This window comes from Phacochoerus africanus, chromosome 2 (genome assembly GCF_016906955.1).
Source record: "Phacochoerus africanus isolate WHEZ1 chromosome 2, ROS_Pafr_v1, whole genome shotgun sequence".
NCBI lineage: Eukaryota > Metazoa > Chordata > Mammalia > Artiodactyla > Suidae > Phacochoerus > Phacochoerus africanus.
The window spans coordinates 237,855,736-237,881,427 of NC_062545.1; the positions used below are offsets into that span (position 1 = coordinate 237,855,736).

A 25,692-nucleotide genomic window follows, 5' to 3' on the forward strand; every position below is an offset into this window, starting at 1 on the left:
CATGGATATTAGTTGGTTTCATAACCCCACTGAGCCACAGAGGGAACTCCAAGATACCATTTAATCAGCTTGAGTCCTTGTAGATTACCTACCTATATAGATCAACCAGAGGCTGGTACAGGTACTAGAATGACTAATATAAATTTAACTCAGTGGATTACTTTCTCTCTACCATATTCCTCTTTCAGTAAGCTACCAAGGTACAGATCCCAAAAGCACTAAGTGATTACGTTGGTACCAGCTGAATGAAGATACTCTAAACATGGACAATACTGTGCAAGCAATCATCTGAAAAATTAGGAACAGGGGAGGATGTTTAGAAAGAAACACATCCAATACTAGAATTTTATATTAGAAAACAAGCTATGTTTTTATAATACAAATTACATAAGATAAAGGTGGACATAATTGTTAAGTGATCCTTAACCAGAACATGAATATATGGAACTTTTAGATGCATCAAGAGAACATCCATCTCTCCAGACAGAGACTTTACCTTTCTACAACCTAAGATTTTTGGAGGGCACCCCAATCCAGCCTCAGTCAGGAAATGGGGGCTCTCCAGGACTAGTCTCACCACCCAACCAGACACAGGTGGAGGATGCCACATTCTCCACACTGGAACTCTGTAAGACTGCTCTCCCTCCACTGCAGTCCTCTCCAATGATACTGCAAACACTGGGCGAGGCAGCAGCATACCAATGTTATCAGGAGGGGAAGGTGGTGCAATCCTACTCCCAGGATTTCACATGTGGAAGAGTGCCTTGGCAATGAGGCCCAAGGCCCTTCCCAGGAAAAGAAGCAGGCACAGGGGCCAGGACTCAGGCTCCATTTTGACCCAACGTTTATTGTCCTTTTACAGCATGTCATTTTTGGTTTAGAAACTGCTTGTGATTAGTTTTCCAACATTAACTCAAAAGCATGTAAAATAAAAATCAACCTACTCTATATAAACACCCAGCAACTGGAGCCCTTCACCCTCCTGCCCAAGTTGGGTAGGGGGAAGAAGGGAGGGCCTGGGCAGCATTGAGTGAAGTGCAGATGCTTTACTGTGGGGAGTGGCAATAATGCCTTTCTTCGCACCCACAGAGGTCCCCTGCACTGCCCCAACTACAACAGAAGTGGCATAGGCCCAAGGCCCAATTCCCTGTTGGTAATTCACTCTCCGCCTCCCAAATGAAAATTGCTTTTATTTTATCACTTTTGTTTTGAATTTTTTTCCAACAGTTAACCCCCTGTCCAGAGTCTGACTGTAGCCGAACTGTTCAGACTGAGGAATGGAACAGGCCGTGGGCGCACCCGTGGTCCCTCCTGGGCGGGCGCCCCCACCCTCAGGGAACAAAGTCCAGCCAGGCCAGCTCACTGCATGCTGGCTACCACCACTTAGCCATACAGGTCATCATCATTATCTTCCGTGTACACACTGCCACCTGTGCCACCGCCACTGCCCTGACTGGGTCCAGCTCCACCTTGGTTTCCTGAAGGGAATCTACAAAAGAGCAGAGACAAAAAAGAGCATTAGGACAGGGCCTGTGTAGGATTTTAATAGCTACCCCTTCTTAGGGCTCTTATATAACCTCAGTTGCATAGTTTCCCAAGACAACTTAAGCGCTGCCCACTGAAACCTAGTTACCTGAAGCTGCCAAAGCCTCGACTCTGCTGAAGGGTCTGAGCAAACATCTCATACTTCCGGATGTCATTATCACTAACAGAACGGCGGGCAAAACGCATGGCTTCCTCAAAGTGATCCCGTCGGATCTCAGGCACTGGATCATCCTCCTCTACCTCCTGTAGGATGGGTAAACACAGACCACCAGGGCTAGTTAAGGCTTGGCCTGGATGCCTTCCCTGGCCTTCATGATCCCCATTACTGCAGTAGCTTATGGCAAAGGCTTAGAGGAGTGAGCCTCTCCATTCCAACTTGAGTAAGTTGCCAGACCAGCTTCCTACAACTGAGTCACTGCCCTGGTAAAAACCTGTCAACACATTCTGGCTTGTTTTGTTTTGTTTTTTTTGTCTTTTTGTCCTTTTTAGGGCCGCACCCACGGCATATGGAGGTTCCCAGGCTTAGGGTCTAATCGGAGCTGTAGCCACCAGCCTACACCAGAGCCACAACGACACCGGATCTGAGCCGTGTCTGCAACCTACACCACAGCTCATGGCAACACCGGATCCTTAACCCACTGAGCGAGGTCAGGGATCAAACCCACAACTTCACGGTTCCTAATTGGATTCATTTCCACTGTGCATGATTGGAACTCCACATTCTGTTAAAGGTAAAACTGTAGGGACGGAATTCCTATCAGTGGTCGCCAAGGGCTTAGGCTGGGAAAAAGAAGCTAAGATACACAAATTTCTTTTGTCCCCAAAAGTTCAAAGAGGCACAAGGGAACTTTTGGGGACAAAAGAAATTTGTATATCTCAACTGTGGTAGTAGTTACAGAGCTTATACACATTTGCGAAAATGCACGGAAATAGTATACCTAAAAAGGGTAATTTTACAATATGTAAATTATACCTCATAAACCTAAGGTCAATGGCTCTCACTGCTTATCACATCTGGATTATACCTTATCTACTGGCCTTACTTCCAGCAACATTTGACTTTTCAAATCTACCCAGTTTCTCCAATTCTTGCAATTCTACTTCTCCAGCAGGTTATTTGGGTGGCTTATTTCCTTTGTTCAAATTCTACTCTTTCTTCACAGGCCAGCTTAAACACTGTCTCTTCTATTGAGAAGCCACTCAACTGCTGTGACTTATGAGACTGCTCCCTAGAATCAGTTTATAAGCTTTTATGAGAGGGAGGAGAGATGTCACAGACCCTTTCCAAAAGGTAAAGAAAGCTGATCATTTATTTATTTGCTCATTAATTCAGCCTCTTAACACTGTACCATGATATAGTGGGGAACAGCAAGATGATAGAGACCCTATCTGTATGGAGTTTACACACACACAAAAGAAATTTTTTTTTAAGGCATCTAAGCTTGTATACACACAAGAAAATCTGCATTTAATTTAGGGAGGGTCCATGGACCACCAGGATAGGTCCACAGATTCTAGGCTCTAAGCCTTGCTCTATTTGTTTCCCTATTTCTTCTCAGCCTTTGTAACTCCTGATTGAAAGGGTTAACTAAACATTCTATGACACTCTGTCGAACATCTCAGTCAGATAATCTTTCCAAAACCTTGTACTCTTAACTCTAGGGCACTGTGGAGATTGTCCCCGGCTCCCCATAACTGGCACATCTGGGGAAAGGATACAGACTCACCATGGCCGATGGGTTGGTCTGCCTCTCCCGTTCTCGCCTAATCTCACTCTCGATTGATTCGCGGATGGCCAGCTTGCAAGCACGTTGGCAAATCTCTGTCAAGTCAGCTCCAGAGAAGCCATTAGTCATCTTAGCCAGGAACTCCAAATCCACATCCTAAAAGAAGCGACAGAGCTACCTCAGCATTTAGCTTCTCCTCCAGTGATACACTGATCTTTCAATCAAGCACTCTCAATTTCAGTGTGTCCCATCTTCTGCCACCGTTTTACTCCTTAATTCTAGATTATCCTAATACCCTCAAGTCTTCTATCTTCCCTTTAAACCATAACCCCAGAAATCCCCAAAGGAATCTTGTCCAGGAACCAAAGAGAACTTCACACTAGCCTGAGGATTCACAGAAATCCCCAAGACCCAAGATCTTGCACCTGCCTTGGCAACGGGAGACTTGCGCAGGTTGGCCTTGAGAATGGCGACACGGGACTTCTCATCAGGAAGTGGGATGTAGATGAGCTGATCAAGGCGGCCAGGTCGCAAGATGGCAGGATCAATGATGTCAGGTCGGTTGGTAGCGCCAATGATAAACACATTTTTTTTTGTGGACATGCCATCCATTTCTGTCAAGATCTGGTTGATGACTCGGTCGGCAGCCCCACCACCATCTCCAATGTTGCCACCACGGGCCTTGGCAATCGAATCCAGCTCATCAAAGAACAGTACACAGGGGGCAGCTTGGCGGGCCTGTGTGAGGGAAGATGGACTCAAGCATTAGCACAATTGGGTCTCTTGACCTGAGAAGGAACGGAAAATAAAGTGACCTGCACTGCCCCAGCTGAGGTGCCAGAACCAGAAGGTTTTAAATTCAATTCTCCCAAAGAAACAGCCTCTATCCCTAACTTGTCCCCAGGCAAGTGAATTGATAGTCCAGCCACTTGTAGCTCACCTTGTCAAAGATTTCCCTAACATTGGCCTCTGATTCCCCAAACCACATGGTGAGCAGCTCAGGACCTTTGATGGAGATGAAGTTGGCCTGGCACTCATTAGCGATGGCTTTGGCCAGCAAGGTTTTCCCACAGCCAGGAGGTCCATAGAATAGCACTCCCTTGGAGGGTGTCATGCCAAACTTGAGGAATTTGTCTGGGTGCTCCACAGGATACTAGGAGGAAAAGAAAGGTGGGTTCAGGGATATCCTCAGAGTTGGAAAGAAATCTAACCAAAGAGAAGATCCTCCCAAACCACCCCATGGCGTAAGATCCAGGTTCCCTAAAAGCAGGCTCCTTAGTGCCTCCAACCTGAGGATAGTAGGTTTCTGAATTATGCTCGCAATTTCTGCAATGAATGTGCCAACACCCCAATACTACCCAGTTCAATTACAATGGACTGAGGTAGAGACTCACCATGGACTAAATACCCTACCTGGACCAGCTCCTGAAGCTCACGTTTGACATCCTCCAAGCCCCCAATGTCCTCCCAGGTCACCTGTGGCACCTCTACCACAGTTTCCCGAAGTGCTGATGGGTTGCTCTGGCTTAGGGCCCACTAAAAATGGAAGAAAAACTGGAGATGAGACTTGAAGGGGACAAATCAAAGTGCACGTGTGTGTATACCTGTGATATGAGAGCAGTGCCTTACTCGGAAGTCATCCATGGTAACTGCCAGGGAGTTCATGACCTCAGCATCGATGGTTTCGTCTTCTAGGTCAATGAGGTCCATCTTTTTGCGGATGGCTTGCAGAGCAGCCTCTGAGCACAGGGCTGCTAAGTCAGCACCAACATGCCCATGAGTTTCATTGGCTACCTGCAAAGAGAAGATCTACTTACTATCCTGTCTCTGAGCTGCCTTAGGAAGCTTGGAGACAAAAGAATTCTGGCCCCTTTCCCTGACTCCTATCTCTGGGCCCTCCATTTCCTGAACACATACTAGCAGTACTTTCACTAACTGGGTTTTAAGTATTCAAACATGGACTTGGGGCCTGGAAATAAAGCTGCCCCCAAAATTCTTTTTTTTGTTGTTTTTTTGTTTTTTGTCTTTTTGCTATTTCTTTGGGCCGCTTCTGCAGCATATGGAGGTTCCCAGGCTAGGGGTCGAATCGGAGCTGTAGCCGCTGGCCTACGCCAGAGCCACAGCAACGCGGGATCCGAGCCGAGTCTGCAACCTACACCACAGCTCACGGCAACGCCGGATCGTTAACCCACTGAGCAAGGGCAGGGACCGAACCCGCAACCTTATGGTTCCTAGTTGGATTTGTTAACCACTGCGCCACAACAGGAACTCCCAAAATTCTGCTTCACTCTAATCCAACCAAGTAACATGCCAACTCTAATTTCCTGGATTCAATTTCATAACACTTCCCATCCCCTGCTCAGGAATCAAAATCAGTTTCCTCACATTTTAAGCTTATGTCCCTAACTCAGTTCCCCTTCAACTGCCTGGAAACAGATATCCTAATTTCTGGCCAGCCCTCATCACCACTCCACCTGTTCAAGGTCCACATCATCTGCCAGCTTCATATTCTTGGTATGGATCTGAAGAATTTCCAAGCGTCCTGTAGCATCAGGAATTCCAATATCTACCTCCCTGTCAAAGCGACCTGTAAGACAATGCATAAAAACAGACAGGGCTCATTTCTGGTCCAGAAGAAGGGGCAGGCCTAAGATGACCAATCATCCTGGTTTGCCCAGGAATTTCTTGGAGTTAGCACTGAAATCTCCATATCCGGGGAAATCCCTCGGTCTCAGGCAAGTTAGGATGGCTGGTCACCCTAGACACAACATGAAATAAGCAAAAGGACCCCTGGGCCCTAACACTGCATAGAGCTTTAAGAAATCCTCAGGATTAGGTGACTTAGATGACAGAGAAATGTGGGAGTAACAGGATTTAAACCAGTAAAGCCATCATCGTCCCATGAGTAAGGACTGCAAAAAAGAAATTTTGGGTCCTCACCAAATCGTCGTAGGGCTGGGTCAATGCTGTTGGGTCTGTTGGTTGCTGCCATGACAATCACATGTGCTCTCTGCTTTAGGCCATCCATGAGAGTCAATAACTGTGATACAATACGCCGCTCCACCTCCCCATGGGTCTGTCAGGACAGAATGTCTGGTCAGAAGTGAAGCGAGGAGCTTTCAACATCCTACTAACCCCCTCAGGGAAGTTCCTACTTTCTCTCTCTTGGGAGCGATGGCATCCAACTCATCAATGAAAATGATAGCCGGAGCATTCTTCTCAGCCTCCTCAAAGGCTTTACGAAGGTTGCTCTCAGACTCACCAGCCAACTTGCTCATGATCTCAGGACCTGAAAGCATAAACAATGAATGCAATGACAAAAACTACACCCTTCCTCAATCTCAAAAGAAATCAGGTGTCTGATTTGCCCAACCCAGAAAATGGTCCTGTGTGAGAATGTAGTGGCCTCTGCCTACTTTTTCACAGTCCCTACCATTATCGCCGAATAGCCACCAAGTCGAGATAAAAAAAAAAAAAACCAAGGGGTTTAGTATACTGTATGAAGATGACAGCAGATGCTCTGGAACCTCTAGGCAGAGCAGGAGAAGCAGCACACCAGTTAAACCCCTATTAACAAAATACCATCTTCAAAGAGCCAGCTGTTCTCCACCAGTCTTCTCCAGCCCCTCTCAAATAAATAAGCATACATTTTTTTTGAGTTCTCATTCTAACATGCTCCCCTTAAATGTCTTTGGTCTCTCTATGACAGTTCACAAGGGGGAGATAGGTCAGGGAGCACCAGAGTAGAAGAATACCCTCCCCTTGCTGCTATCTGCAGTACATCCCAGCAGAATAAAGATGCCAAAGTATACACAAGGACATGTACACAAATGATTATGTCCATGAGTTCCCCAGCTCATGAGACTGGGTCATATCCAGCTCAGAGTTAAGTCCAGGCAAACACAAGTTTCCTACCATTGATCAAGAAGAAGAAGGCTCCAGTCTCATTTGCCACAGCTCGAGCAATCAGGGTCTTCCCAGTCCCGGGAGGTCCATAGAGCAGGATTCCCCGAGGAGGCTAAGGACCAGTAGAGGGTATGATTAGGTTCAGAACCCACCTCCTCCCAATCACAGCCACCTTAAAATGGCTTGACAAGGACTCTATCTAGAGAGAGTGAAAATCAGAATTCAACTCTGACATCAGTAAGAATGACCCCTCAAGCAGTAGCTGCTAGGAAGATAGTTTAGTTCAGACCATACTCACTCCTCTTACCAGCAGAGAAAACACTGCTAGAAGGCTGACAACCTTCATGACTACACAGGAAACAAAGAGCAAAGAAACCACTAAGAAACTCTCAGTGACTGAGTCTGAAGATCCTGAGACTAAGGAAAAGCGAGAGGCCACTGGGCCAAAGACTTGACTTTAGATAGACAAGAGCCAAGGACTAGCTTGGCCATTTAAGAGTGTTGCCAGAGGCTCACTAACTCCAGTAATCACAACCATCCAGGATTTATTATCATGTTGGAATGTGTTTCTTCTACCGACAACCACAAGTTTTCCTTTTGTTTTTGTTTTTTGTCTTTTCTAGGGCTGCACCCACAGCGTATGGAGGTTCCCAGGCTAGGGGTCTAATCAGAGCTGTAGCTGCCGGCCTACGCCAGAGCCACAGCAACACGGGATCCGAGCCGCGTCTGCTGCCCACACCACAGCTCATGCTAATGCAGGATCCTTAACTCACTGAGTAAGGCCAGGGATCGAACCCACAACCTCAGGGTTCCTAGTCAGATTCGTTAATCACTGCGCCACCAAGGGAACTCCAACACAAGTTTTCCTCTTACTGGCTGTCTATTCGGTGGCCTCATCCACCAGAAGTATGTGGAAAAGTGCCCCTCCCCACATGTATAAGATTAATTATACAGTGTATACTAGAGCAAGAGGCAATATTTTTATTTTCAGTGTGTCCTATGATACAGAACAAATGGGATGCTACTTTCTCTCTCTTTTTTTTTTTTGGCCCCACCCTCTGCATGTGAAGTTCCCGGGCCAGGGATCCAACCCAGGCCACAGCAGTAACAACAGTAAATCCTTAACACACTGAGCCATAAGAGAACTCCAAGGGATGTTACATTTAAGAGCAGTAGTTCTCAAATATATTGGACTCGGGACTCTTCATACTCTGCAAATTTCCTTAACTTCCACTTCTATTGGGTAGTATTCCAGACAGGTTGGCAAACCATGATATGTTATTTATAGGGTCCATTAGGGAAAAACTACTTCTACAATTTGAAGAGGTAATTAAGGAAAAAAAAAGTGTTCCCATTGTGGCACAGTGGGTTAAGAATCTGCAGCTTCCTTGAGATATGGTGTAGGTCACAGACACAGCTGGTATCTGGTGTTGCTGTGGCTGTGGTATAGGCCAGCAGCTGCAGTTCCGATTCAACCCCAGCCTGGGAACTTCCATATGCTGCAGGTACAGCCCTAAAAAGACAAACAAACAAACAACAACAACAAAAAAACCAGTATCTGCAGCAGCTCAGGTTGCTGTGGAGACACCGGCCCAGCACGATGAGTTAAAGGATCCGTCACTGCCACAGCTGCAGTTCAGGAATCAATCCCAGGCCCAGGAACTTCCTTATGTCACGGGTGCAGTCAATAAAAAAAAAGAAAGAAGAAGAAAAAAAAATGCAACAGAGGTCTTAAATGGCCCATTCTGTCCTAGATCAGTAGTGGCTTTAATGAATTTAAAGCCCTCTATAAACTTAAAAGCACAATACTTCCTAATCCAAGGCAATGACGAAACACATGTATGAAGATAGGTCCCAGAATTAGTTACCAAGTAACCATGAATTGCCACTCTAGACTATAATCCACAGAGCCCAGCAAGCTCACCTTCACACCAATTGCCTTAAAGAGGGCAGGATGTCTCAAGGGCAGCTCCACCATCTCCTTTATCTGGGCAAGCTGTTTCCTGCAGCCACCAATGTCATCATAGCCCACTTCGTTCAAGGACTCTTCTTCATCCTGAATATGGAGGAGACAAAGAAAAAGAGAAGGTAGGAATCCTACTATCAGCAACCTGGTGTTAAGAAAATTCTTCTCAAAGGGTTCATGCCTTAAAGAACAACTCTAAAAATCCTAAGGAAAAGATTTCTAGCACAGCTTTTCCCTATCACACTGTCCTTAGTCTTAACTGGGATGGGTTCCCCCAAGAGTTGATGCTAGAAACTGTGGGAAACAGGCAGGCGTCTAGGAGCCATATTAGCATCAGTTCTTCAATAAGTTTTTCAACCACTTAGACCTTTTAGGTTCAATCTACATTTTAACAATTATTGGTTATCAGATATTTTCAAAAATCACTTAGGTCCAGAAATGAACGCTAGGTTTCCCACCTCGGGGAAAAAGCCTGGCTATAAGCCTGGGAATTCTTTGGAATTACTACATGACTGATCCATTGAGTAATCACAAAGCATGGTACCAGGACCAGGGAGAGAACTTACCTCTCGTTTGATAGGCTCTCCTTCACAGTGGATCACTGTGTCTGGTGCAACAATGCAGTAAGGACTGGGATCCGTCTCCACTACTTTGAACTCTACTGCACGCATCCCACCCCGGACAAGGAAAATATCTCCTGTGAGAGCAGTCAGCACAAGAGCAGTTAGAGGTGTCTATTACCAGACCAAGTGAGAATCCCTCATCAGAACCTAGTGTTTAGAATGCCAAGTTCACTAAATATCGCCCTTTCTCCTTCCCATCCCCATCATATTAAGCATCAAGCAAAAAGAGAAAGCTCAACTATAAGAGGCCCTCTGCCATTCAAGACAGTAAACAACCTAATGTATCAGAAAGAAGCCCATCAGGTTTTTGACTTCTAGGGTATAGATAACCCAAACTTTCACAAACACCACCAATGGTAGAACTGTGCTAAATCATAAATACACTCTAGACTGTGACATAGTCAGAATGGCCCACCTCTTCCTTCGAATAAAGAGAAGATGGTGTACTGGAGTGAGGAGTAGAAATGGGAAAAGCAGGGAGTGGGGAGGAAGAGGGGGAAGGAGACAGCACACGTGAGCACATGTGTACAGAATGTGTGTGTATGCACACATACATGAGAATGAGACAAAGGTGTCCCAAGGTTTACTCCTGGGTATCCTACAAATAGTCCCTAGAATTATGTCTCACCTTTCCGGATGGGTCGATAAGCTTCCAGGAAGTATGGCTTAAGGTATACCTCAAAGAGATTGCCAGTGATGCCTTCCACTGTGTCATCAATGGGTAGTACATGGATACGTTTGCCGTACTTCACATCAGGGCATGGCTGGATGCTGAGGATGACAAGCAGACTCCACGTTACCAACCACACTGCAGCCCCAAGCACTGGGTGTCCGAAAGGGCCTGGCACAGAGAGCTGATGACGAGCGAAAGAGAAAAGGCAGGGATGGCTTTAGGTGAAGAGCAGTAAGAGGGTAGGGTGGAAGTGAGGGCAAAGGAACAGCCAAGCAGAACAGGTCATATGCCATGTGGGGTTGTGGGGGTGGGGGAGGTGCTAGAAGAAGCTGCTGGGGCTGCTCACTCGCAATTATGAGCCAAAAGGAAGACCTACACATCTGGAACCCCCACAAAGACATAAGAGGAAGGGTCTTCAGTGAGCGATATCCAAGGATAACCCATTCTGGTTAATATCGGTGACCCAGTATTTCCCAAAAGGGAAACCTCAGACTGAAAAGTGTCAGGGTCAGAGAAATAGAAGCGAAAAAATAATCTCATCAGGTGGTCAGAGCACCTTGAGAAAGTGACTAAGCACCTCCAGGAAGAAAGCTACATGAAACCTAGAATCCATGAAAAAGAATCAGAAGCCAGAGATGTTCCTAGTCAGATGACAGAAGTTTGGGTAGCAGTGGCTAGAGATGAATCCAGGATGGGGAAGCTTCTTGTCTTAATGTTAAGTCTAAAATCACTCAAACTGGAGCTATCCTAGGTCTGGTTCAAACTATGCCTCTCTCCTAGGTTAACTTGGATCCTTAAACAGATCTACTAGGAGTCTACCTTCCATGCCCATATCCCCATCTCATTCCAGCCCCAACACAAGCTATTAATGCAACACAGTAGTAAGGTTACTGGTTCCGGATGGCATCCTAAACCAAGGTCTAAGGTATGATGAATTATACTTCTGACAGGAAAAAACAAAAGTACCAAGAAAGTCATAGAAATGCCAACTTATCCCAAGGGTCATGCAGAGGCAGATTTTGAAGTCTCAGAGGCAGAATCAAAACCTAAGACAACCTAAACACATTATGTCGTCCCATAGCTCGCAAGGTCCCAATATCTGTAGCTGCCAAGGCCTTGTGGGGGTACTGCCTATAAAGCAGGCTGTCTCTGGGCTCCCATCCCTGAGGGGTCAAGAACCCCACACACACCTGATGACATCCCCTAGGTGTACGCGAAGGTTATTCCGAACAACTCTATTCATTCGAATCTTCTCATCAGAACATGTGTCATCAGAAAGCACAATGCACACAGCTTCCCGCCTCTTCTTTCCTTTCAGCAACACTGTGTCACCTCGGAACAACTGCAGCTCATCCATCTTGGGCTGAGGAAAGAAGGTTAAGGCCTTTGGGTCACTGGGCCAGGGGGTAAGCAGCAGCCCTGGAGGTTGGGATTCCCAGTAAACCCCACTCTATCTGTGGTCACTGCAAGAAAAATGAGAAAAGAAACCTGGGAAAAGCCCTCAGGTTAAGTGCAATAAGTAAAAATTGCACTGCGGACCCAACTTACCTGGGACAAAGATACCACACTGTTGTCCTCATTGATGGCTTCATCAACAATTAACCGATTGGGACGATTCTTCTGTTTAAGAATGGCTGTTGATAAATCATCACCTTTGGAACTAGAAAGAGAAAATGAAGTCAGTTCCAAAACTTACTCCAGCTCCGAGGACCCCACCAGTCTCTATAACTCACACTTAGGAAAGAAATAGTGGATAGATGAAGCTATGCCTATACCAAGAACTCAGATGAAAAGAAATTCAGCCAAGGTCAAGAACAATATCAAGTCTATGTTACAATTCCTCATCCGGCAACTCTTGGTATTCTGAGCACTTCTGGTATCCTAGCTGTGTGGCCCCAGGTGATCTTGTCCCAGGGTCAGGAAACTAAGATGACAAGAGTAAAAGTGGAGGCTGAAGAGTTCCCACTGTGGTACAATGGGATCAGTGGAATCTCTGGAGCACTAGGACACAGGTTTGATCTCTGGCATAGCATGTTAAGGATCTGGCATTGCTGCAGCTGCAGCATAGGTGGCAAACGCAGATGAGATCTGATCTCTGGCCCAAGAATTCCAAATGCTGTGGGCAGCCAAAAGAGGGGGAAAAAAAAGTGAAGGCTGAGCAATAATTAGAGAAATAAAAATAGTCTTAGACAGCATAGAATAGTGATTAAAAAGAGAAGCCTCCCTGTAGTCTGACTTGTTGAGTCTGAATCCCAACCCTGCCAGAGCTTAACTGTGATTTTGGGCAACTTATTTAACCTCTTTGGAGGCTGACGTCCTCATCTATAAAATGGGGACTATAGTAGTACCTATCTCAGAGCGTAATGAACACAAAATGCTCAACAAAATGCATATGGTATCAACGGTCACTATGATTAGCACTGCAGAACACAGCATAAGCTCTTTCTTTGCTAACTTTCTTATAGAACAAAGTGAGCAAGGCAACCTCCCATAGGCTCCAAGACCCACAAAACAAGCCCGGGAACAATAAAGCAAAATTATTAGTGCTACTCTCCTTACCAGATAAACCTGCTGAATGTCAGGAGCCTTCTATGTACCACAGGAATGCAAAGCACAAAGACCATCATATTTGAAAAAAAAATAAATACTTGACACTAACGGATCTGGAATCTTCACCAGAACAAAACTCAAGCTTAAAGGGAGTTTCACGGTAATCTTTGAAAAGACACAACTCCATGGAGCTGGTTCAAAAAGTCAAAACCAGAAGTTCCTGTCATGGCTCAGAGGAGATGAAACTGACTAGCATCCATGAGGACACAGGTTTGATCCCTCACCTTGTTCAGTGGGTTAAGGATCCGGCATTGCCGTGAGCTGTGGTGTAGGCCGAAGATGTGGCTTGGATCTGGTGGTGCTGTGGCTGTGGCACAGGCCAGCGGCTACAGCTCCCATTTGACCCCTAGCCTGGGAACTTTCATATGCCAAGGGCGTGGCCCTAAAAAAAAAAGACAAAAAAAAAGTCAAAACCAAGAAATGTGAGACATGAGGCAAATCAAAATCCTCTCACCCAAACGAAGGTTGCCTAAGTCTGAACTCAGTTTACATTGTCTCAACAGGAGTTCCCTTATAGCACAGAGGGTTAAGGATCTGGTGTTGTCACTGCAGTGGTCTGGGTCACTGCTGTGGCACAGGTTTGAACCCTGGCCTGTCCACGTGCCAAAAGCACAGCCAAAATAAATAAATAAAATCTGTCTAAATGGTTTTTATCATTTCCTAGAAGCTAAGATCACTCTCCTGACACCTATTTCTCACTCGCCTCATCTCCAACCTTCATAACTAGTCACAGTGGGCTCTCCTTTTGAAGAGCTACCTTCTCTTAGTAGGGCTCAGGAAAACTTGCGCATTAACCAAAAGGAGGCGAGCCAATGGATGATGTAAAGAAATAATAAGTAAAAAAGAGACCATTCCACTCAAAAAATTAACAAGTATATGTATATGTCAGGCACTGTTCTAGGATCTGGGGATTTTCAGTCAACAAAACAAGAAAAAACAGTATTTCTATTGGAAATATTGCAAGAAAAAAAAAGATGCCTATGCTTTAAAATACCAGGTAAGAAATTATGAGGCATTTACATCTTTTGGTCTTGATACACTCAAAAGAAATACAAATCCCATTCACCTAAAAAAAAATTGTAACCTTTCTGCTGACCTTCTCACACAGGTTGCCCCTTTACTCATTTGCTTTAAACTAGTTTCCAAGAGTGGCATTTCCTCAGCTTAAACTTGCCTCCCCAACGCAAAAGTGTTAGGCACAATGCTGCAGAGTAGGCATACTCTTCCAATGCTTATCAACAAACACCCTGGAGAGCAAACATGGTCAATGTGAGAGTGGAGGGCAATTTAAATCCATCCATTCTCCCTCTCCTCCATGCATCAAAATACCCTCTAAGGGCTGTCCATCTTCCAGTTGGATGTATAGGATTAGGGTTAGAGAAATAAAATACCAGTTGCCTCTGGTCATCAGAGTTTGTATTCTAACCCCAAAGCTGTATTCTAGGAAAACCTCCAATCTGCCTACCACTCTTGAGCCCAGCACTGGAGATGACTGATATGTTCTGCCCTTAAAGTAAAGACCTTTAATTCTACATCTGTCCCCTGAGATCGAAAGAGGTAACCTCTAAACAAGGGAAGTCAGCTTGATCATGGGCTGACAACAGTCCTGGAGGCTCTTTGGGGACCTTCCTCTGGTTTCCTGCATGAGTCAAGGCCCTCTTCCAGGACCCCAGTGGGCCACAGGGGGCATGGACAGAGTTCAGTTAAGAGTCATCAAGATGACCTAGAGATAAACTGTCTATGATGCCAGGTTCTAAGAATTTTCGACTTTTAGTACTGGAAACTAAAGAGGGTACTTTAAGTATTAATAAGTAGCCCTTTTCAATAGGCGCCCCAGTAATAAATAGTTCACCTCGGTTCAGAAACTTGAAAAAAAGGAACACCTCAAAAAACTGAACTCTCAAGTCTGGAAGGTGCTTTGCATAGAAGAGTTTCCATAGGATGGCAGTGTTCTCCTCCCCCACCCCCAACTCCCCCAGTATCTAAAGCTCTTGATTCTAAAATGGGCAGAGGTAGCCAGGTTTTATCTGATGCTTTCCTGAGGAATAGAGAGCTCAGGATTTCTCCACATAGATAAAAGGCTGTGTGTGTTTGAGAAGTTAGGGCAACTCTAACCTTCACACCACAAAAGGCTGAAATCTAGAAAGGCCCACAAAATACGAACTGAGATTCGAATTTTAGCAAGAACCTAATGAACCCCACTTCCTAACATTATTGAAAACTGACTATAGCTTCCCATATGAATAAAACAGGAATAATAAAGTATGAAGAAGGCCAGATGGGAAAGGCAGGGCCCGCCCTCTCGGTAACAGCCTCCCACTACTCAGGTCGTAGAGGATGCCAACCACGGGCCAGACCCACCCGGATCCAAAAGAGCCGTCGGGAGCTCCCCTGAGCTCGCCCGGCCTTGCACTGCTCCGGCCTCCTCCTCGGTCTCGGTCTCCCGGCTCCTAAGGCCTTCACGTGGCTCAAAGTCCACGCCCACCGGGCCCAGTTAGGGCGTCAGGCCCAAGTGGCCTGCACTCTCCGGGGACCAAAGGCCTACAACGGGTGGCAGACTGGATCGCAGGTGGACACCCCAAGGCCCCGGGGCTCCGTGCCGGCAGCATGGACCCTCAGACCTCACTAGGACAGGACGGCCGTTCGAGAGGAGCCAATCAGGCCGCCCCGGGCCTGCATGACACAGCACGATCCGGCCCAGGCCCCGACCCAGGCCCAAAGCAAGCCCCGCCTAGGGGGCGCACGGGTGCGCGGCCGGGCCCAGCGGGGTCCGCGGCTCCTCATTCGCCCCCTTCCTCTCCTTCCCTCTCCCTCCTTCCCTGTCTCCACCTCCTAGACGCGCCCACAAGCAGGCCCGGCCGGGCCTACCCAACGCAGCGGATCTCCCAGTGCGCGCACTCGCAGCGGGAGGACGGGGGGCGCGCACACACTCACTCAGCTCCGGAGGCCATGGCGCGCGCTTCTCCCGGCCAACGGCTGTGGCGGCCCGCAGGTAACGGCTACGAAGGGTGGCAGGCGACCGACTCGGCCGGTGCTCGGCTCTCCCGGGCGGAGGGTGAGCGGCAACGACAAACCCACAGACGGCCTCCCTTTCGCTTCCTCCCAGAGGCACCGGGGCGGTAGGCGGGCGGGGGACGCTAGCGCCTGATCCGCGAGGGGGCAGCGGCAGCGACAACTCAAACAACGGCTGCAGACGCTTTGCGAAGACTGAGGCGAGAAGAGCCGAATCATCGGAAGGAGAGGTGCTCACAACTCAGCCAATCAGCGCCTGCCCTGGGGACTCCCGCCCGCCTCTCCGTGCCTCCTCTCCCCAGCAACCCGCGGACCAGAGCCAATCAGGAAATTCGCTTGCGGCCCGGCTCCCGCCTCAGGGATGCAACACGCCTAGTAACGCCACGTCAATTGGCCGCAACGCTACGCTTCCTCGACGGATTGGGACTCTCGACCAATCAACGAAAGGAATGGGGCCAGATCGACTGGCGAAAGGAGAGCCTTTAACCCTGGGAGGCTGACTCTCCCACTTGGCTCCAGTTCATTGGCTCCTGAGTTTATCCGGCTAGAAGAACCTGGCACAATGGATTGAACCCTTGTATTAGTCTAGTCCTTTTGTAGTGATAACCCACACACCCATTTTCTTCCAAAACCTGAGTATGCACTCTAACCCCTCTCCTTGCTCCTTCAAAACGCTGGCTCCAACCACCTCTACTCCGGACTCTGGCTAGCATTCCAGCTCTTAATCCACTCTTCCCTAATCCCACAATCTTTATAGTTCCTCAGGGCTTGGAGGTATGTGCTCCTTCTTATCATTGGGTATTAATATTAATAGCTATGCAAAGGACACTCAATTCCGGAGAGGAATCAAAAGACAACCACAGGTAGTTCTCCTGTGGCGCCGCAGGTTAAATGACCCACGTTATAACTGCAAGGGCCTGGGTCACTGCAGTGGCAGAGGTTCGATCCCCGGACCAGGAACTTCCGCATGCCTACCATGGGCGAGGCCAAAAAAAAAAAAAAAAAAAAAAAGCAAAAAAAAGCAACCGCAGAACACAGACAACAGATTCAATAGAGCCTAAAGCAGAAGAAAAAAAAAAAAAAAAACATTGCTGAGACTTGATGACCTTGGACCCAAAATGCCAGCTTGCCCTGACTATATTCAACAGGCAGCTTTGGTGGTATGGTGACTTAATTCATCCTTTACCCTCTAACCATAGAGACACAATTGACTGAGACCATCGAATCCCACATTTGGATTAGGGAGGGGGTGAGGTGTCATTCTAACAGACTCTGAGGTCTGCTTGTCCCTTCCTTCTAAGAATCAGACACCCGCACTTCTGAGAGACCTGAACAGATCACCTTCCAGACCTATCTAACTCCACTCATTCTGTCGCCTCACCCAGGATCCTGGGTTTGCAGGGGTACTCTCCTTTTTGGCAAGAAGGATTAAAGGCACTGATTCCTGAGTAAGGATTCCTGTAGCCCTTTCTCCTGAGGCTCATAAGATAGATGATATTGGGAGAGGGCATCTTAGACAACCCGCACTCAGCTGAATCGGCCAGCTGTGAGCCTTCCCACTCAAGTATGTGCAGTAAGCAGACAGAAGATAGATACCACATTTTATTCAAAACATAAAAAGGTAAACAGGAAAAAAGGTACTACCAATAAAGTCAGTGCCTTTTTGGTGGAAGAGGGGCTTTTTCTGGAACCAGAACACCAATAACTAGAACAAATTTTGCAGCACTACCACCAACCTCTCTAATGTCAGACTTATATTGGAATGGTCAGCTCTAGCCACACTCCCCAAGGAGTGTATTAGCAGAAAGCCCTCCTGACAGGTGGCTCACTGAAGCCCAAGATCAGGTTCTTGGAAACACAGCACCTTCACGTCACAGGTCTAGAGCAGAGATGTCCGAAATTCCTCAAGAAGGGTTTCACGGTCAGGGGGACGGATCCAGTCCAAATAGGTTTCTAGGTACAGGGGGAGAGACCTGAAAGCAAAAACGGTGATGTCTAAGGGAGAATAGGCAGAAAGTTGGGCAGCCATTTCCTCCCTTTCATTCACTACCACTCCCAATAGGTTCAAGGTCTCCAGGACACCAGCTGCCCCTCAGCCTCACCATGTAGCATTCTCTTGTGGCAGGTCAGTTTGGGCTTCTAGCCTCTGCCAGAAAGCAATGGCCTCATCCCTTCGATCCAGCCTCCTTAGAGTCTGAAGCAGGTGAAAGGAAGCGTCTTGATTACCTGTAGCCCACCCCAGAGTACAGAGCTTTAGAACTTGACACAGACTTAAACATTATTTTATTTTATTTTATTAGTCTTTTTAGGGCTGCCCCCACGGCAATATGGAGGTTCCCAGGCTAGGGGTTGAATCAGAGCTGTTGCCCCTGGCCTATGCCACAGTCACAGCCACGCCAGATCCGAGCCGAGTCTGCAACCTAGACCACAGCTGGAAGCAACGGTAGACCCTTAACCCACTGAGCGAGGTCAGGGATCAAACCTGCGTACTCATGGATGCTAGTCGGGTTCATTAACCACTAAGCCACAACAGGAACTCCTAAACATCCTGATTCCTATCCCTGGGCACTACCCGCCCAGAAAAAAAGGCTCAGCTGACCCTGTTCCTGTATGACATAATCTCAGCACAGTTATCGTCCTTGTGTCTCAAGACATCAGGAAGACTACAGAACTCCTAAAAGGACTTCATACACATTTGTATGTCTTATGTGTCTGCACACCTAGGTATATCCATACATATACACAGGCACAACTCCATCCACCTCTATCAAGGAACATCACCCTCACACTAATCCAGGTCCCTCCCCTATGGCCCTCTCTATTCTTACGCATCTGTGCAAAGCTGATGTTGTGCATGTGTACATACCTGGGCACACCTGCACACTGAGGAGGAAGTCTTGTAGGGCTTTGTTATCCTGGCCACCGGCCACCCATTCCAGTCCACGACTAATCAGGGCAGCTGCCCGAAGCTGTTGTAGCACCACATCTGACGTACACCCATGCTCACAGCTGGAAGCAGGCCCTGGGGACCACTCTCAAAGTCAAAACGTTTGTTCCTGGCCACACTGTCACCCAAATCGCAAGTCCCCTCTCTATCTCTTGTGTTTGGAGTTCCTTTGGAGTTCCCTTCTCTTAACCCTCCTGGTGGGCTGGAACACACAGAAAGGGAACCAACATCCACCACCACCACAGAGGAAAACTGACCGTCTAAATCACCTGGTTCTTTATCCTTGGGTGTGACCTGGAAGAGCAGCTCAAGGCACCTGAAGTGGGACACAGAGCAGGGGTAAAGAAGAGTCAACCCTCTGAAACTCTGGGTTGGGCAGGTGAGAACAGAGCTCACCAAGTCAGGTCCCAACTAGAAAAGTAGCCCTCCACATTTCCCCTAGAGTCCTGGTTGGCTTGCTGGGTTCGCTCACCGGCTAAATTCACTAACTGCCTCCTTTTGGGCCCCCAGTTGCACCCAAGCTTGGCCCTGAAGCAGGTAGATGGCAGAGATCCAGGGTGAGCAGTGTGGTGACTCTTTGGTTCCTTTCCTGGCATCTTCCCAGAGCCGGGGCCTCTTGGGACGCAGCGATGATGTGCGGCTCAGTAGCTCCTCACATACGGTCAAAGCATCCTGGGCTCGGCCGGCCTGGATCAGGGCTACTGCTGCTTCCAAGAACACCTCAGGCACACAGGGCCCTGGGGGGCACGGAGGTGGGGAGAACTAGGGTGGGAGGAGGATGCAGTGTCTTGAAGAGACATGAGCCACCACCCCCAATCTCTTCAGACTCTGGTATCGTGCAGAGACCACCCATTGCTTGCTGACCTGGACCCCCGCTTGCTCTGGGAACCTTCCCAGTCTGGTCCCCCAGATTGGACAGGAAGAACAACAAAGCAAAAGCAAGAAAACAGCAATCCTGCCTTCCTCCAAAGGAGATTCCAACCCTCCCACCACATTGCAGAGCAACTTGACATACCCACCTTTGGCTCTGATCCATCCAACAACAGGGCTAGCAGGTCCAGGTAATGTTCTGCAGCATCTTCTACCCTGAAGGGTCATAACCCATGGGCCTCACCTTAGGCCACAGCTAAGGGCCCTGGGGAGTATGGAGGGTGGGGTCTTGGGACTCCAACACTGGCTCAGTATGCATCTACCCTACTTACGGACTGGATTTGTGAGAATACCTTAGAGTTTTCAAGATACAGGAGGTTAGTATCTGGGTGAAGAGTCCTCAGTTCAGGTCCAGCAGCAAGGCAGGAAGCTGAGAGGGGGGACCCATGTCCTGCCCCTGACTCATCCATCCCCCAACCCACAAGAACAGCAGCAGAGTCACATCACAGGGGAGGCATCAGAAGTGGGAAGAGGGGAGTTCCCATCGTGGCACAGTGGTTAACGAATCCGACTAGGAACCATGAGGTTACGGGTTCGATCCCTGCCCCTTGCTCAGTGGGTTAATGATCCGGCGTTGCCATGAGCTGTGGTTACGGGTTCGATCCCTGCCCCTTGCTCAGTGGGTTAATGATCCGGCATTGCCATGAGCTGTGGTGTAGGTTGCAGACGAGGCTCGGATCCTGCGTTGCTGTGGCTCTGGTGTAGGCGGGCAGCTACAGCTCCGATTAGACCCCTAGCCTGGGAACCTCCATATGCTGGGGGAGCGGCCCAAGAAATGGCAAAAAGACCAAAAAAAAAAAAAAGAAGAAGAAGAAGTGGGGGAGTTCCCGTCATGGCGCAGTGGTTAACGAATCCGACTAGGAACCACGAGGTTGCGGGTTCGGTCCCTGCACTTGCTCAGTGGGTTAACGATCCGGCGTTGCCGTGAGCTGTGGTGTAGGTTGCAGACGCGGCTCGGATCCTGCGTTGCTGTGGCTCTGGCGTAGGCCGGTGGCTGCAGCTCCGATTCGACCCCTAGCCTGGGAATAGCAAAAAGACAAAAAAAAAAAAAGAAAGAAAGAAAGAAAAAAGAAGAAGTGGGAAGAGGAGCTCAGGTGAGCAAGGCAGACTCACCTTCTGGTCTGTAGGCATCGGCTGGCTAGCAGGTACTTGGCCTGGCTCTGTGTGCCACAGTGAAGAGGTGAGGCTGGGTCAGGCGGTGGGAGTAGTAACTCCACCTCAATGAGAAGCTGAGGGGCTTCAAGGATATGAGTGACACTCAAGGCCTAAAAGAAACAAAAAGGAGTTCTAAGGATCCAACACTGTCTCTGCGGTGGCACGGATTCAATCTCTGGCCCAACACAGTAGGTTAAGGATCTGGCGTTGCTGCAGCAGCGGTGTAGGTCGAAGCTATGGCTTAGAGTCAATCCCTGGCCTGGGAACTCCATAGGGTGACTGCAACCAAAAACAATTTTTAAAAAGAAGAAAGTGAAAAAAGAAAAAAAGAAAGAAAAAGAAGAAAGCGTGTCTACAATCCTTGGGAACCATACTTCCTTCTACTTCCAACACAAGAAACTCGGGTCCCCATATCGTCACCTGGCATAGTTCCTTACCTCAACCAGGAGCTCCAGACTCTCAATCTCTGCTGCTGTGTTCCCCAGTTGCTGATATAGCCTGGAGGCCTCCAGAAGTGGAGGACCCCAGGTTGATTCCCCTTTCACGGCTTCAACCAAGTACAGCAGAGCTCTCTGTGGCTTGCCCTAGAGGGGGGAGAGGACACAAGCCTCAGCTACCCTTACAAAGTAGGAAGCTGCCCATAACACTCATGGCTTCCCCAACCCACCCTAGGACTGCCTTTACCATCTTACGAAGACAGGTCGCTAGGGCTGTGTACACTTGGACCAACACAGGCCGTGGGCACAGACCTGAGGCTGCTTCATGGAGGCTGCTCAGTGCCCTGGGTAGGCTCCCTGTGATCAGCTCCCGAAGGCCTATGGGCAATCAGGCTGTAAGCTTTCAGAGGCCAAACAGGACGGGGGTTGGGGGGGGGCATGATGGGGAAGAAGAGCACAGAGCAGCTCTACTGAGCCAAATGGTACATTTCAGGAAAGACATGAGCCCAGAGGACACCTTAAGACAGGTTGGGAGGAAGGGACCAGTAAGACTGCTAGCTGACCTTGGCGATAGGCAAATGCTGTCAGAAGGACATCCCTCAAGCTTCGAGCATCCTGCAGAGTCAACGGAGCATCGGACATCTCAACTGGGGGCCTCCAAGTTTTCAGAAGCAGCAGCAGTTCCTCAGAGGCTCTGCTCTGGGGAAAAAAGGACGATCGGAGGTTCTAGGCCTGTCAGTATCCATCCTTCTACCTCAGTCTATTCTGCCTGGACTTTGAACTCAAGGGTCCTCCTGATTCGTGTCCCCTCAATTCTAAGAGATTGATAGCTGTGAGGCAAGGATAAAGGAGGGAGAAAAACCTGGGGTAGTGATGGTAGTGATGATCTATTGTTCTTTTTTTTTTTTTTTTTTTTTAACAGCCACACCTGCAGCATATTGAAGCTCCCAGGATAGAGGTCAAATTGGAGCTGTAGCTGGGGCTACGCCACAGCCATGGAAACAACAGATCCAAGCCACATCTGTGACCTATGCTGAAGCTTTTACACCATGCTGGATCCTTAAGCCACTGGGTGAGGTCAGGGATCAAACCTACATCCTTGCAGAGACAATGTCAGGTCCAACGGAAACTCCAGTGATGATTATTCTGAGTCTCCTCACTCAGAGTAAACCCATGAGGACACAGGGCAAGGACTATGTTTGTGCTACTGATGAAAAGCCTGAGGCTGGGAGGTAACTTTAGCAAGGTCATGACAGCCCTAATCCTACCCAAGATAATCAAGGTACTTAAAAAAAAAATGTTCCCAAGAGAATCCCTCCAACAAGGAACCAACCAGAGCAAGGTAACCTAAGACTCCCTGAGAGAAACTGCATCTTCTTAACTCCAACCCAGCAGCCTCCCCAGCACATAATGATGACACTGCAGCTGGGAGGGGGTGCAGGAGAGAAGAGACCCTTACACCCAAATCACCATCCAAATTACCTCGCTGCCATTCAGGGTCTGCAGCAGCAAGGTCAGGTCCTCAAGACGGTCAGTACTCAGCCAGAGGGCAGCCTGCAGGCCAGCCAGGTGATGAAGGGCAGGGAGCAGCTCCGGCAGAAGGGAGGAAACATGAAGGACAGGGTCCCACAGCCCCCTGAGCCCGTGTTCCAGCCTGGCCTCCTGCTGCTCCTGGGTCTCCAGTACTGTAGAGTATACATACACATATAGCTGAAGTGGGCTTTCCTTTTCTGCAAAGGTCACAAAGGTGCTCCTGGTCTGAGGAGCTCACAGAGGATCAGAGAAGGGCATCTCCATAGAGATGACAGATTATGTTGCTCCTCCTAGCCCCCTTGCAAGGACTTAATCCCATACTGAGGCTGGAAGGGGCATGGGAGGCAGTCTCCGGCCCTTACCTCTCTCTAGGCCCCATTGGATATCTGGTGCCAGGTCCTCAGTGAAACCCTGGGCCAGGCTTGCCCTCAGAGTAATGAAGTTGCAGATAACAGTCAGTTCCAAGGGGAGAACAGAAACAGTCGCTGGGAGCCCTGGAGCAACAAATGCTGGTCTCACAGACCACACTCTGGTGAAAGATCTTATTCCTTGAACAAGACCTGAACTCAAGAGATGACTCCTCTCCAACCAAAATGGCCTCAGTAAAGAACCCACTCTTTGGACAGAGTAGGAAAAGGGCAGAAAGTTTTCCAAACAGACTATCCTGGAAACCACTTCTTCGAATGCTGCTGTTGCTGCTGCTGCAGCTACTGCTGTGTGTGTGTGAGAGAGAGAGAGAGAAAAGAAGGAGGCATTCCCTTTGTGGCAGAGCAGAAATGAATCCAACTAGGAACCATAAGGTTGCAGGTTTGATCCCTGCCCTCACTCAGTGGGTTAAGAATCCAGCGTTGCCGTGAGCTGTGGTGTAGGTCACAGGCGCGGCTCGGATCCCACATTGCTGTGGCTGTGGTATAGGCGGGCAGTAGTAGCTCCGATTGGACCCTTAGCTTGGGAACCTCCATATGCTGTGGGTGCAACCCTAAGAAAAGCAAAAAAAAAAAAAGAGAGAGAGAGAGAGAAATTAAAAAATAAAGAAAAGGAGATTCATCTAAACAAAGATGATTCCATTCAGTCCTGTCCATGCCTTAAACAGGGCCTCCTGCCCCCTGAGTAATCACCTCAATCCCAGAAATGCAGAAGAGGAATTGTCTCTGGCTATGGAGGAGGAGGAGGGCCCTACTTACCCTGCAAACTATGGAGGAGTCCCCTGAGTCCTTCCAGTACATCTTGAACCAACTGCTGTCTTCTCAGAGACAGACTCAAGTTCTGAGCAACCTGCCAAATGTGAGGTCAGGCATCACTGAAGATCAGCCCTTCTCTCTCCCATTGCAGCTATGACAAGGGACGACATCCTCCTGTCACTTCTGGCTCTTCGGGGGAGGTCGAGTTCAGCCCCTCCCCCAATGGTGATGGTAAATCCACAGCATACCCTTTTTCTGGTATTTGGGGGTTGCTAAGTAAGGATCTCAGCAATCACGTTACCTTGGCCTGTCGAACTAGCTGGTCATTCTTTTCCCTCCACAGATCCAGGCAGCTGGCATGGGATGCTGAAGAGCCCAGAAGGGTCTTGTGAGCCATGGTGGCCGAGGCTGGGCCCGGACACCTGAAAAGGACTGCTGAAGGGTAAGCCTGCCCCCCCCACCCCGCCCCCGGAAGGCCCCACTGAGCGGGGAGGGGTCCGTGCACTTCCGCACCCCGCCGAAGCTCCTTTGTTCCCCTCGGGGTTCCAAATCAGGGCAGCCTGCCCTTCCCCGCAGAAACGAACTGTCTTCTAGCTGACCGCCGCGACTTTCACTCCCGCCTCTTCCACCCTCGCCTCTGGTTGGCCCGGCCAGCAAAACGCTCGGCCGCGGTTGGTCGCCTTCAAGAGTTACTCTCCGCGGAAAACTCCAGGAAGAAACAAACGAGTCGGGACCAGACTCGGGACCAGACCGGAGAGGAAGGCTGAGGCGGGCCAGAGGCTGGAGGCGTGTCTGAGTGGGGAAGTCGTACGGCTCGCCGTCCGGCCTGCGCAGCCCTCCCGGAGGCCAAAGCCTTGTAGTTGATCTCGGTAGCGGAATTCGCGGATCGCAGCGGGCCGGCCAGGCCTGTGCCGGACTTCCCTCGCCGCGGAGCACTGATCCGCGCGACGCAGGCTGGGAGTTGTAGTACCGCCGGTGGCCGCCACGAAAAATCCATCCCCAGCAGAAACTGTCTCCAAAAAGAACTGACTGGAGATGGAAGCCCTCGGTAATCGGCCCAACCTGTCTCTGCTCACCATGGAGCACCAGCACACTCACCACAGTCTGCTCAACCCCATGGAGCCCGACTACCTGGCAGCGCAGCCCTGTGCTTGAGCAGTCTGCACTGCCAGAACGTACCTGCCCAATCCTTTCAACAGCTGTAGGTAGAACTGGAGATCCGAATGCAAAAAAAAGACGAACTGCGACCCTTACCATCCATAAGGTCAACTCAAAATGGATAAGCTGGATCTCACTAAAAGTAAAAACTCTTGTGCTACAAAGATAGCATCAAGAAAATTCAAAGATGTGCAATGAGATCCTGCTGTGTAGCACTGGGAACTGTATCTAGTCAGGTATGATGCAGCATAATATGCAAAAATAGAATGTGTACATGTATGTGTAACTG

At 48.7% G+C, this 25,692-nt stretch overlaps 2 protein-coding genes across 6 annotated transcripts; both read right to left on the reverse strand.

The window, feature by feature from the left end:
• Positions 1-827: 827 nt before the first annotated feature.
• On the reverse strand, positions 828-16,295 carry VCP (valosin containing protein). 2 transcript variants are annotated; one of them, XM_047767834.1, is made up of 17 exons: positions 15,985-16,295; positions 11,989-12,100; positions 11,631-11,803; positions 10,396-10,538; positions 9,711-9,841; positions 9,103-9,234; positions 7,188-7,290; positions 6,428-6,561; positions 6,213-6,348; positions 5,747-5,859; positions 4,902-5,066; positions 4,686-4,808; positions 4,213-4,425; positions 3,702-4,010; positions 3,273-3,428; positions 1,634-1,788; positions 828-1,489 (listed from the first exon to the last, which is right to left on the reverse strand). In XM_047767834.1, exons 1-17 carry the CDS (start codon positions 15,999-16,001, stop codon positions 1,384-1,386), a joined length of 2,421 nt encoding a protein of 806 aa, XP_047623790.1. In that variant the 5' UTR covers positions 16,002-16,295; the 3' UTR covers positions 828-1,383. The 2 variants fall into 2 exon arrangements, with proteins under 2 accessions (XP_047623790.1, XP_047623791.1); XM_047767835.1 differs by lacking the exons at positions 9,711-9,841; positions 11,989-12,100; positions 15,985-16,295 and having other exon boundaries at positions 11,631-11,770.
• A 1,356-nt stretch (positions 16,296-17,651) lies between these two features.
• On the reverse strand, positions 17,652-24,818 carry FANCG (FA complementation group G). Of its 4 annotated transcripts, XM_047767836.1 has the most exons (15): positions 24,759-24,818; positions 24,547-24,667; positions 24,249-24,339; positions 23,427-23,558; positions 23,014-23,216; positions 22,095-22,230; positions 21,779-21,909; positions 21,532-21,678; positions 21,053-21,204; positions 20,029-20,095; positions 19,482-19,771; positions 19,267-19,325; positions 18,929-19,084; positions 18,165-18,288; positions 17,652-18,035 (listed from the first exon to the last, which is right to left on the reverse strand). In XM_047767836.1, the coding sequence occupies exons 2-15, from the start codon at positions 24,640-24,642 to the stop codon at positions 17,942-17,944; spliced, it is 1,878 nt and encodes a 625-aa protein (XP_047623792.1). In that variant the 5' UTR covers positions 24,643-24,667; positions 24,759-24,818; the 3' UTR covers positions 17,652-17,941. The 4 variants fall into 4 exon arrangements, 3 of the variants coding, with proteins under 3 accessions (XP_047623792.1, XP_047623793.1, XP_047623794.1); XR_007133245.1 differs by lacking the exon at positions 24,759-24,818 and having other exon boundaries at positions 18,165-18,256; positions 24,547-24,657; XM_047767837.1 differs by lacking the exon at positions 24,759-24,818 and having other exon boundaries at positions 19,279-19,325; positions 24,547-24,657.
• Positions 24,819-25,692: the final 874 nt, after the last annotated feature.

Excerpts from the sequence above, each read along its gene's own strand:
- VCP (XM_047767834.1), bottom strand. Across the intron at positions 9,842-10,395 it reads TTATCGACCCATCCGGAAAG|GAGATATTTTCCTTGTCCGG; the intron begins GTGAGACATAAT and ends CTGCTCTCACAG. Across the intron at positions 7,291-9,102 it reads TTAAGGCAATTGGTGTGAAG|CCTCCTCGGGGAATCCTGCT; the intron begins GTGAGCTTGCTG and ends ACTGGTCCTTAG.
- FANCG (XM_047767836.1), bottom strand. The coding sequence starts at position 24,642 with ATGGCTCACAAGACCCTTCTGGGCTCTTCAGCATCCCATGCCAGCTGC. Across the intron at positions 23,559-24,248 it reads ACTCCTCCATAGTTTGCAGG|GGCTCCCAGCGACTGTTTCT; the intron begins GTAAGTAGGGCC and ends TTGTTGCTCCAG. Across the intron at positions 21,205-21,531 it reads GTCTGGAGCTCCTGGTTGAG|GCCTTGAGTGTCACTCATAT; the intron begins GTAAGGAACTAT and ends TGTTTCTTTTAG.